General features: G+C 35.1%; 1 protein-coding gene across 1 annotated transcript; it reads left to right on the forward strand.

The window, feature by feature from the left end:
- Positions 1 to 495: 495 nt before the first annotated feature.
- Positions 496 to 7,324, forward strand: LOC121415062 (tubulin-specific chaperone A-like). Its single transcript, XM_041608144.1, has 4 exons — positions 496 to 634; positions 4,431 to 4,536; positions 6,066 to 6,152; positions 6,907 to 7,324. Exons 1-4 carry the CDS (start codon positions 576 to 578, stop codon positions 6,991 to 6,993), a joined length of 339 nt encoding a protein of 112 aa, XP_041464078.1. The 5' UTR covers positions 496 to 575; the 3' UTR covers positions 6,994 to 7,324.
- Positions 7,325 to 12,491: the final 5,167 nt, after the last annotated feature.

Genomic DNA, 12,491 nt, shown 5'->3' on the forward strand with positions numbered 1-12,491 from the left:
TGCTCTGCCAATTTTTTCTGGGGGGGGGGGCACTTGGGGGGGCACACCAAATCTCAGGGGGGGCACGTGCCCCCCAGGCCCCCCCCCGTAGCTACGCCACTGTTTGGAAGGAATCCTGCATATATATCAAGTACAAACGGACCTTTTTAATGAACAATCTCCCGAATAAGGGAAAATTGGCCTATAGCCCATGCTGTATAGGCCAATATATATCCGAGTGTGAACCCCGCGTGAACCCCATAGTAAAAAAGTAAGTGAAACAAATTAAAATACTTATTATTCGTCCATCGTTTTTTTCCCTTTAAATCCCCCTTTTTGCTAGTTAAATTTTCGAGGCAAATTCTGACCCATTCTATCTCTGTAATGGTCAACTTTTTTCATCGACAGGAATAATTTTTGACAAAGTGCACGAATCTCCCTCGCCCCAGCCAGGCAGAGCGTTCATCAGAAGAACCCGTCAGTTTGTTAGCTCTATCTTCAGTTTATCCATGCGTACGTTCGAATACCGTTAATTGATTGAGAGATCGAGAGCGCCCAACCTTTCTTTTGCCAGAAAAGCAGTTTATATTAAGAAAATGGCAAGTGCTGATCCACGGCTGAGGAACATCAAAATCAAGACAGGAGTCTTGAAGAGGTACTTCGTTTTATAATGTTAATTATGTTGGCCTTTGGCAGACGGGGCGGCTGCTAAAAAATTCCGGTTGACTTCCGTGCGCGCTGCGCCACTGGGCCCTGGGGTTGCAATCGGCAACCACGACCACGCTACCCCTACAGTGGCGGCCTGCCTTGCACTGCGGGTTCGCTGCTGGGTTCACTGCTGGGTGCGGCGGCAGGAGGAGCAAGCCGAGTTTCGGAGCTGATCCCCTCCTTCCTCTTCTTAGCCTAATTTAGATCTAAATGTGCTTTGTATTGTTGTATGCTGCTACTATACTAGGTGCTCTGGTATTGGTAAAGCTTGCCTTAATTCAATCTCAATCATTGTCGGTAGGTAAATGAATCGTCAAATATGAATAAATTTAATATCATTTGAAAGCTCTTAAATTAAAAAGACTTCAAATGATACCAAGAACTCTAATTTTCATCAAGAAATTATGAAGTTATCCCAGTTAAAGTCACGCATATTCATCAAAATTTGTGGTCATTGTCTTAATGTAAAGTCAATGGAGTACAGAACTGATTTTTGTGACCATTTTGAACCCAAGTCTTCAACAGACTCTAACTTCTTCATGTTCTTTGTTTTTTAGCCCTATGAAGTAATTTAGGTATCAGTGGAAAGGTGAAAGAAGGCTCAATTGATGAGTAATCATATCATCTTGTAATTTTTCTTCTTATGTGTGAAATAATTTCTTCTATTCTAATTAATTATGAAAATTACGCAAAACGCATTTACTCACCTCTTTTCTCATGTTTCTTGCCAAATGAAGCTGATCATGATAGATAATTTATATAATTTAGTTGGCATCAAAACAGCATCATGTAGATAATTTCCTAAATGAATTTGATTAAAGTATTGTTTTTGTAATTTCTAATGTATTTCTTTGTTTTTTCGGATATAAATTACAAGCTCTTTTTCAAGTTAAGTATTGTAATTTTGTATACATGTATGTACAGGGGTCCTTTTTTACGTATAAAAATTACTCCTTTTGTACTTTGTATGACCAAATAAAAAACATGTGTGCTTTTTTCTGATGTATTTGATTGTTTCACCAATTGCTTATGTATTCTATTGTTTCAACAATTTGTTATACATGTTATAATTGTAGCTTTTGATTTTAGAGACAATGGACATTTGATTACATATTTTTTCGGGAGGATGAGCAGCTGAGTGTGAAATATGTATGTAGCATTTTGTGCAATTTATTTCAAGTATCAAGAAGTATAAAAATCAAGCTTTAATATATTCTGTCAGTTTTCAATGTATTTCTTAGATTTGTATACATACATTGTATTACAAAGGCCCTGTTTGTGCTCTCTTTTTTAAATTCAGATATTTTTATTGTCCAATTGCAATCAAGTACAAATGGAAATTCAATTTGTTCGCAAAAAATAATTTAGAATATTACATGATACACACAGAAGATTACACGATACATATTAAACATGATAAAAATCAACAAGCAAAGATAAGAGAAAGTAAGATAAAGGCAGGGGGGGGGGAATAACATAATTTTAAGAAAAATAAATAAATTCAAATTATTTGTTGAAGCCAAAAGAAAAGGAAAAGAGTGGTCTATTTCTTTCAAAACAAAACAAAAAACAACCAGGAAAAAAGATAACAAAGCTCTGAACAACAAGAAAACAGGCATCAAAGCTCCAAACAAACACTAAAAACAAGAGAAACAAAAGTGACATAAACTTGTACCAATCCCCCCACCTGCACCCCTAATGGGGAAAAAAGAAAAGTAAATTTAAAAAAATAGTAAAATAAATAAAACAAAAACAAAACATAACTACAGGACTTAGACCCATCTGGAAATGAAACATTCTTTCCTCTGCGTTTTCACGGGAGTGAAAAAAAATTACAACAAAAAAATAACATATAGTTCGTAAATTTTAATACAAAAAATCAACATTTAAGGTATTCTCCTTTCAAAAGCAAAACCAGTCTCCAAATAATGAAACATGACCAACAAAAATTGAAAAAATAAACAATTCAAAAATTTAAAAAAGAAATTAAAAAAATATGAAAAAAAGAAACTAAAAAACCCATAATTTTTGCATTTTAATGAAAAAAGTCAACATTTATGATATTCCCTTTCAAAAGCAAATCCAGTCTCAAAATAATGAAACCTGACTGAAAAGTTTCATAATATATTTTTTTCTACAAAAAAAGAAACACTAGATTTTGCATTTTAATTCAAAAAGTCAACATTGATATTCCACTTCCAAAAGAATCCAGTTTCCAAATGATGAAACATGATTGAACAATGAACCATCTTGACTCTATAACCTTGGGAGGAAAGAATGTTTTTGTGACAAAATGTAAATATTACCATGAGCCGCAATTATGGTGAAAAGCAGCCGCAGAGCGCTGTCCGATCATCGTCTCTGCACTAGCGCACCCGGGGCCCATGCCGCCGGGCTAGCTGCATGCACGTTCCATAGGGATGCATACGCACTCGCACACAGGCGAACTGTTCCAAGGACCCCCGTTTTCACAAACATCTGTAGTTCAGAAGTTCGTTCCGAGGACCCTCGTTTTACATTAAGCCCGCTCCAAGGCCCCCGTTTTTTGTCTCGCCCGTGGCACATACCTATTACTTTTTTGGTCAAGTACCCTTCCCCCCCGGGATTTCTACTAAAAAGCATTACCTTAACATATTCTTTACCGGTATTAGCATTTTTATCACAGACATTGCTCAAAACTTACCTCAAAATTTCCTAAATAGTGAAAAATAAGGCTTAAATACTCTATAAAATGTGCCTGGAAATGCATGTAGCATATTGGCCCATCCCCATAGGCTATACTGTATGGGCTAGTCGCTAAAAATTTTAAAGTCTTTATGCTGACCTAGACTGTTTAAGCCTCTGTGAGGAGCCGTGGAAACATGTCACATTGATAGATAATCAACTTGGCTGCCAGAAAATGTGAAGATGTCCCTACATTTAACTACACTGATCACTCAAAATATAGAAAAAAAAATTTGAGGCCAACTCAACCATTGGTTTTTTGGACAAATGTCTGCAGCACAAATCTAGTGCCATTGCCTACCCTAACAAGGGTCAAGCCAGGCTGAGGGAGAATTCTAACTTAGAAGAGTGACTCACTCTTTTCTTACTAGAATTCTCCCCTTGGCCTAAAAAAAGTGTGAGATGTCAGATGGGCACCCCAAAAAAAATCATTTGGCCAATGACAGTGCCATTTGGCAGCGAGTAAAGGGGAAGTTCACCCTGAAGAAAAGTTTGTGGTAAAGATATCAGAAGAAATTGGTGAAGGTTTGACTTTGAGGAAAATCTAAGGGGGGGGGGCACTTCCATTGACGAGTGGATACCATGCGTGACCATGGGACTTCGAAAAGCACCCTAAACAAGTACATGTATTTTCCATGCTTCGAAAATGTACCTCTTACCAAGTATTAGTGTGAGAAACCCTACCCTTAACAAGTATTGGTAACAAAACAAGTATAATTCCCTGAATTGAATTGACTGAATTGGTGGATGTTTTCTCAAACCTTCGTCACTATTTGTTACTACTTTTTCTGCTGTTTTTACAATAAACTTTTTGTTAGGTAAACTTTCCCTTTCAGGGGAATCAAAAGGACGATCACAGGCCCGACTCATACTTGTAGGTGATCTTGTAGTAACTGAATGTTAGAACTTTTAATTGAGTTGACATGATCAAGTATGTATCTCATTTGGTTTGATTGTTTTCTTATTTTGATGGAGAAAATATGTCAATCATTGGTATCTTATCTTCTTTTTCTCAATAGGTGTACCAAAGAAAAGGTGATGTATGAAAAGGAAGTTGTTTCGCAAGAGAAAAAAGTTGAAACAATGAAAGCAGGAGGAGATGACGAATATAATATCAAGAAACAGGTTTGTACATCTCCTCTTCTATATCTAACTTATAACTGATGAGGGGCCCCCATTTAAAAAAAAGTTGCTATAATAGTAGCTCTTGCTAAAATGTCAACTTTCATTGAAAGGGCCATTCAAAAAGTAGTATTTTTACTATTGTCATGGTAGATGACTTCAAGCAAGAGTTGCTATCATAGCAACTTTTTATGAAATGGGGTCCTGAAGCTTAATATTTGGGTTCTGATACACTTCTGTATCCAAAGGATCTACTCCATAGTTATGCAACTAATGCATGCTATTATTTTACATACTTGCATGCATGTAACTGTCATCATAATCATCTTCATCATCATTGTCTTCACCATCATCATTGTCATCATCACCAACATCATTATCACCATCATCATCACCACAACCATCACCATCATCAGCATCATCATCATTATCTGATACAGTAATACTTGTTGTTTTGGTAGCCAAAGAATCTACCCTAGTTAGGCAACAAATGCATGCTTTTTTATATGAAACATACTTGCATGCATGTAACTGTCATCATAATCATCTTCATCATCATCTCGATCATCATCGGCCAGCAGCATCATCATCAACATCATTATCACCATCATCATCAGCATCATCTCCACCATCATCATCATCTCCATCATCGTCATTGACATTAGCCAGCAGCATCATCGCTGCCATCATCGTCATACCTGTCATCATCATCATCATCACCACCATCATCATCATCACCACCATCATCGCCATCTTCATCACCATCATCATCATCACCATCATCAGCCAGTAGCATCATCAGTATCTTTAAAATACTGAAATACAAGGCCTGACATCTTTACCATCCCCTCTCTCTTTCCCCAATGATCTCCAAGACCAAACTTGTGGACTGGTGCCAGAATTCATGAAAATGTTGCAATCAAACAAAATTGTTCATTCTAGAGTATATGAATTGTCGGGTCAGAATAGGAAGTACTTTTTCATTAGAACTGGTGATGAGAATAAGTTGTCATGATCTTGAACACTGCATCCATGAGAGGAAAGTGGTTTTATATTGATATCCTCATCGACTCATCCTCACCGCTTTCTTGGCAGGAGATCTGCTATGAGTCCATTTTTTTTTCTCCTGCCTGAGTTTGACTTTGTCTCACCCCAGCTGTATTTCTATTTTACTTACCCAGCAAAAGAAAATCTCCATCACCTTAAAATACCTCATTGTTTCTAATGTGCAAAGATGATGACCTAACACAGGAAATCTTGCGCTTAGTACTGGTGATGTGGTCTGTGCACACTTTCAGTTGCAATCTCCTGTTTGCTTGGGGTTTTCAGCAGAACAATCACTGATTACATGTTTTAGGTGCTTGGGTTTGAGTTGGAGTCATGTATTGAATTTCTAGGAGAGCATTTCATGAAACAAATTCACTGACTATATTGTTATAAGCTACCCAATTCCTTGCATCTGATTGGTTCAGAGCAAATTAGTTGGTGAAACATGTCTCTTGAGTCTTGATTTTTAATTTTACATTCTTCAGATTGAAGTACTAGAGGAATCTAAAATGATGATCCCTGACTGTACAAGAAGAATAAGGTCAGCCTATACAGACTTGCAGAATTTAATTGTAAGTACATCAAACCTCCTTTTGTCTTTTATTTTGGGTACTCTATCAAGTAGTGTTGACAATTTTGTGTCTCTATTTAATAGGGGGCGTTGCATGCAATTGCAAGTCAATTTCAGAGCCTAGAATCAGTTTTATGATTGATTGCATATTTACAATTGATTGCTGTCTTTATCTGTATTAATTTGTTTATGGGTATCTTGCAACACTATTTAAGTCACATATACATGTACCCGGTATTTAGTTCCTTTTTATTCCTAATTGCTAGCAGTGACACATATGAAATCAGTAAAAATGATGTTTTTAAAGTCAATTTGGACTATGGTACTTGCATGTTTGCCATTCTTAGGTATCTTTCTCTTCACACATTTTGTTCCCATTCAACCTGTACCTCTGTCTCTGTTTCTCTCTGCTCTCTCCCCTATCCTCTTCCTCTCCACATATATATGCCTCTCTTCTCTCTTCCTCTTCCACTCTTTCTATTTATCTCCCTTCTTGTCACCTTCCTCCTCTCTATTTCCCTCTTCTCTCTTTCACTTGGTCTTTCGTTCCTGTTTTTCTCCATCTTTCTCAATTTTCTAACTATTTGAAAACCGTTTTCGCCACCATGCCAATTTACCTATCGTATTCTCTCTCTTTTTCTATTTGTATTTTGCATTTTTTTCTCTCCTCCCCCATCCCTCACTCCTCCATTCTCTTCTCCAAATCCTCTTCTCCCTCAATCATCTTCTTACTTATTCCTTGTTTAACTGTGTAGGACCAAGAGGAAGAATTGAAGGAAACAGAAGAATATCAGATAGCTGCTGCCCTTTTATTAGAACACAAGGATGCTGTCGAACACTGACTCGATATATATGTGTATTAAGCCAACCATTTGATCATGATTGTATGTGTGTGTGTGCGTGTTTATGTGTGTTGGTCTTTAATTTGTGCAGTTGATTCGCAATGAACAGCACCCCTTGGCTTCCAGAGGGTCCAGTTTCATAAATTGAGTTAAATCAATACAAAGTGTTGCTATCAGCTAATCAAATTACAGCATGCAGTAGCTTATTGTACTCCCTTGTAAACTCGTCATTGATGGCAAGAATTATAAAATAGGACCTGGGGAGCGTTTCATCAATATTTTCGTCCGACAAGTTGTCAGATCTGACAACTTTCCATGATTTTGATTGGTTGAGAGCTACTGTTCCTATGGTAACTGTCGGATAAAATGGGACTTGTCGGATAAAACGTCCGACAAGTCCTTTCATGAAACGCTCCCCTGGTCTCCGTAATACAAATATTAGCGATCAATCGCTAAATGGGCTGACCAATCAATATCAATGTTACACATGCATTTGGTTTCAAATAATGATCAGGAACCAATTAGGAGTGGTCTTTCATATTTTCTATTCATCGCCTCGCCTTGTGTTACGGGGCCTTGGTCAATTTTTAGTTGGCTGGTCTTGACTGAATAGCCGGAGTGAGACATAGAGATTGTTTAAGAGCATGACAACATTTCATATGAGGGCAAGTCCAAGAAAAGGTCACCCTAGAAGGCAAAATTTCATCTTTAATTTAAGAAGTTATCTTTGGTGGAGTAAGAAAGCCTAAATGTTGAATTTTAAAATTTCATTAAGAAAAATGTGATAATATGCATATTTATGCTAATTTGGGGCACCTAATTTGCATAATTGGTAAAATGGGCGTTACGTATGGGACAATTATAAAAACTCATAGAAAATAAAAACAAAACTTGTGAGATTTAGTCATAGGTGGGACATGGACCCCCTAACATCTTAATACTTATGAGGGAAAAAAGTGGTGTCATCTAATTAATTATGCAAATTAGGTCTTGTCCAAGGATGGAATGTCCCATACGTAACGTTTTGAGGATGTTTTTTTAAGTTATTTCTCATAATACAATACTTGTATTGTTGCATCTCTGGGAAGTTCTAATTTATAAAGTATGAAAATGTTATACCACAAAAAGTTTCAAAAATAGAGTTTACTTTTTAATTAAAAGTTAATTAAAAAATTGTTACGTATGGGACAACATGTTACGTATGGGACATTTACACACAATGTCAATGGGGAGGTTTGTGTACAAAGTGAATGGAGAAAAACAAATTTCAAGAGTGCTCTAAATAGTGATTATTTACCTTTTCTTTAGTTTTTGAAGACTGATTTGTTATAAATACTGATTAATGAAAACAACTGAAGCGAAAAAATTGTGAAAATGGAAAAATATGAAAAAAATAAAAAACAATAGAAATACATGAGAAATTCATGAAACCATGAAAAACAAGAAAAAAAAATGTTGAAATGGCTAATTTTCTTTTCAGTCATATCAAATATGTCTCAATAGAACATTTTAAAAGACAGAAACTCTTTGGTTATTTCCATATTTTAAATTATATCAATTTTTTAATTTTGGGGAAAATTGTGTACGTTCTCTATGGGGACAAAATGTCCCATACGTAACTGTCCCATACGTAACATGTCATTAATTTGTTTAATTAGAGTCTGTAATTAGAGGGATTTGACTTATGACATGAAACTTGCCTTAGATATACTAGAGTATTGTGACTTCTATCACACTAAGTTACAAGTTGTCAAATGAAATACTTTCAGAGAATTCTCAACTTGAAAAAAATGTTTTTAAAATTGTCTTTTTTCTGCGTCCCATACGTAACGGCCCATCTTTTCTCTCTAAAAGGTAAAGGTCAAGGTCATATGTCACCATTTTTTCCATGATTATTCTTCTCCTAGATGTCTACCATCATGAGGGTATTCAATCTAATAAAAGTCAATTAACACTATTTTTCAGGTCATTGAAGCCTCTGAAATGTCCCATACGTAACGTGCGCGAATTCTTGGACTTGCCCATGAACGAGAAAACATACAAATCACTTACAAAAGGATTCACACAAGGGCCATCATATTAAGCCAGGTTCACACCTTTGCGTTTTTAAAGAGCTCTGTGTATTGCTGCGTCAGCCTAAATTGGAATATACAACCCAATGCAGCATACCACGCAGCAAAATATTTGTTTGCTATCACATTTTGGCCTTCTTGCTCATCAGAGCTTGTACAAGTTTGCCTGCAGTTAAGCGACATGATGTGAGTTATTTAAAGCAAGGTAATGTGAGGTATTAAAATTGAACACTAACGCTGCATTTAATGCCTGCATAAGCCACTTGCTGTTGCTCATTGTTGCTTGTCCTTGCTCGCATTTAGACATCGCCACTCATCTTTTTGTTGAGGTCAGTCAGGGAAGTTTGAAAACCATCAAGCTAGAACGCAATGCCTTTGTGTTAGTCCGCGTATTGACCTTTTATTAGCTTGTTTCATTACGTTGTATTGTGTTTGATTGTGTTCAGGTAATCTGCAACTGAACGCAAGCCCAAAACACAAGGTGTTAGCCAGTCTTAAGGGTCTTACATTTGGAATTGCCCATGTCCAGGTAAATCTGCTTAATTTGACCCTCGTGGAACGACAAAACTTCGTTGGATATAGATAAAATTTGACTTCAGTAGATATTTTTTGCAATCGCAGTGCTTGCATACCCTGATGCGAAAATTCATTTTGATTTTGAGAATTATTTTATCAATGGAAAGTCTATCAACAGATGATGCAGTCACACCAGTGAAATTGACTCCAGACTGATCAAATCTATAACTGTATTTCCAATTGTATAATATTGGTTGGGTTGGAGTCTGTTTCATTGGTGTGGCTGCATCATTCTGCAGACTCAGCCATAAGTTGTTAAAATTTTTTTTTTATACATGTCATTATCAAACGTTATTATGTGAATAATGTATCTTTTTTTTGCAGTAAGCAATGTCTTTGGATGTTATTAATGTCTATTTGATTATTCTGTTTTGTGAATATGGAAGACATTGCGATTATAAATCTCTTTGTGAATACTTACAAGCAAGCGTGAATCTTTTTAATGTAAACATAAATGATGAATGAAAATGATGAATCTCTATGTTTATAATTGGTATTGAAAAATGAAAATGTTTAGAATTTTGTGAGAAGGAAGATAAAATTAATGAAGAATGAGTTTACACTTTTCACATGCGATTGCATTTTTACTGTAGATGATAATGTACACTATTTCATTACACACAATTGAAGGGAAATATTGAAAGATTGGCAGAGAATGAGAGGTGCTTAATCAGACTTAAGAATGGATTGTTATAGAAGATTGATAACTTTTTATAATTTGTATTATTTATTACACTCAAATCCCTGAATTTCTTGTTATTTGATGTACATTATACATAATGATAGCAAAGAATTTATGCTAGTTTGATTTTTTTCTTGTTTCATTCAAATCAACTTTTTTCTGGGGTGGAGTTGCCATTTAAGTAATGGCAATGCAGAAAGGGAAAGCAAAGGAATGGGATTGAAATTTATTCATACCTTCACTTTTCATAAGATATGTAATCTTAAGATGTTCATTTTATAATTTCATGTATCATACCATTAATCTTCTTGATCATAATCAGTTTGTAACAATGCAGTATATACATGTACATGTATGTTGATGAAAATATGTAATAAAACACATTCCTGTGTCCAGTTTATCAAAACTAAACCCATCATTTGTTTATTGTTTTAGTGTTTACAGTGTTTTGAGAGTCTAGCTCTAATTTGATTTTCATTTTTATGAAGTTGATTAAACTTTGTTCTCTTTTTTTTTAGTTGAACTATGCATGACTGTTTCAGGGAGTAACATTGGACTGCTATAAAAATACGTAAACATTTATAGAAAAAAAATGGAATGACGGAAGTGCATTGGGTTAGGTAAACTTTGATATCAATGTCAAATATTGTGACGTGATCCAGTGGGTGATTTCAAGTCTGGTGTTGGCCTTAGTGTTGAAATTTGGATTGCTTCCCCTTGCTCCAAAACTTATTCAGAGTTTGTAAAACTGATCCAGATCACATTATTGACATCTCAACAACTAGTGGGTGACTTTTCGGGACCATCTTCATTTTATGTTTGGTGTTATAATCGTGTAAAAATTGACCTAACACTAACACCAAAAGGTCAACACTGACCTTGAAATCACCCAGTGTGTTTACTAAGTCTTAAAGGGGGACCTCTCCCTGATGATATGTTGGTTTTAATGAAAGAAAAATTGAGAAAAATATTAGTGAAGCTTTGATGAAAGACCATCAAAGAAAGTTTTGAAATTAAAAAGTTTTTAACGTGTGACGTGATAGGCGATAAGCTCCCCCATATAATCATGTAATATGAATCCCATAAATTACTATTTTATAATGGAACACTGATGAATAGAAATATTTTTTCTTATGAAATGATGTGTCTAAAGATGTATCCTACACACATAAAATCACTAAGTTTTTTAGAAATCTGCATTATATGGAATTTATATCAGTACATGACATACAGGAACTGTTTATTTTTTTATGTGACATAAAATCAAAACCTATACAAATCGTAACTTCAGGTTTTCATCAAACCTTTACTAATATTCTCTCTTTTTTAATTTTTTAAATTAAAACCAAGTTATTATTGGGGTAAAGTTTTCCTTTAATAATATCTGAGGTGTTTCCAGGCTACATTAATCTAGACCCTTCATTTATTTTTGTGCATTTGAAACAATGACTATATAATCAATCTTTATTCTATTGGCTGCAGTATTTTTGTTGACTTTATTTTTTCATAATTTGATAATAATGATCATGATTATGATAATAATCGTAATTTAATTATATTAATACTAATATTTAGTATATATGTATGTTTTCAAATGCTTTTTGAGTGGTGTTTTTTTAAAGGTGAAAGGATTTTTTCTGAAGAATTTGGGGAAGAGGCTGAATAGAATTGAAGCCAGTGTTTTTTTCTGATTGGCAAATAAAGGAAGCAGCAGATGAAGAACATTGAAAATATGATGTAGTCTATTGGTAAAAGAGTTTGGAGATGTTAATAAAAAAAATGGAAATTTGCTTTTCAACCCTGAGACCACCAGATGGGGGGGGGGGGGCTTTCTTGGTATTTTGTACAAAATGTTTTGGGAATTTGGGATTACAGCAAAGAAAGTCTGGGAGATAGTTTCCTCCCTTTTGCCTGTAAATGATAAAATGAGAAATGAAAATTTTAGTCATGAGAAAATAATTCCGACCGGTGCTACCATCTTCAAGACATTTTTTCCATTAAACATCCAAGAAAAAATCTGAGGAAAAAAACTTGGTTTCAGCCATGCATATGAAAAGAATGATTAAATTGTCAATTTTAAACTCTTGACAGTAATATTCTTTTTGAAATTTCTCCTGGTCGTAGCCGCAGGTGGCGCTATAACAAAAATTAAAAGGCCCTGTTAAAAT

Source organism: Lytechinus variegatus, chromosome 5, assembly GCF_018143015.1.
Source record: "Lytechinus variegatus isolate NC3 chromosome 5, Lvar_3.0, whole genome shotgun sequence".
Lineage (NCBI taxonomy): Eukaryota > Metazoa > Echinodermata > Echinoidea > Temnopleuroida > Toxopneustidae > Lytechinus > Lytechinus variegatus.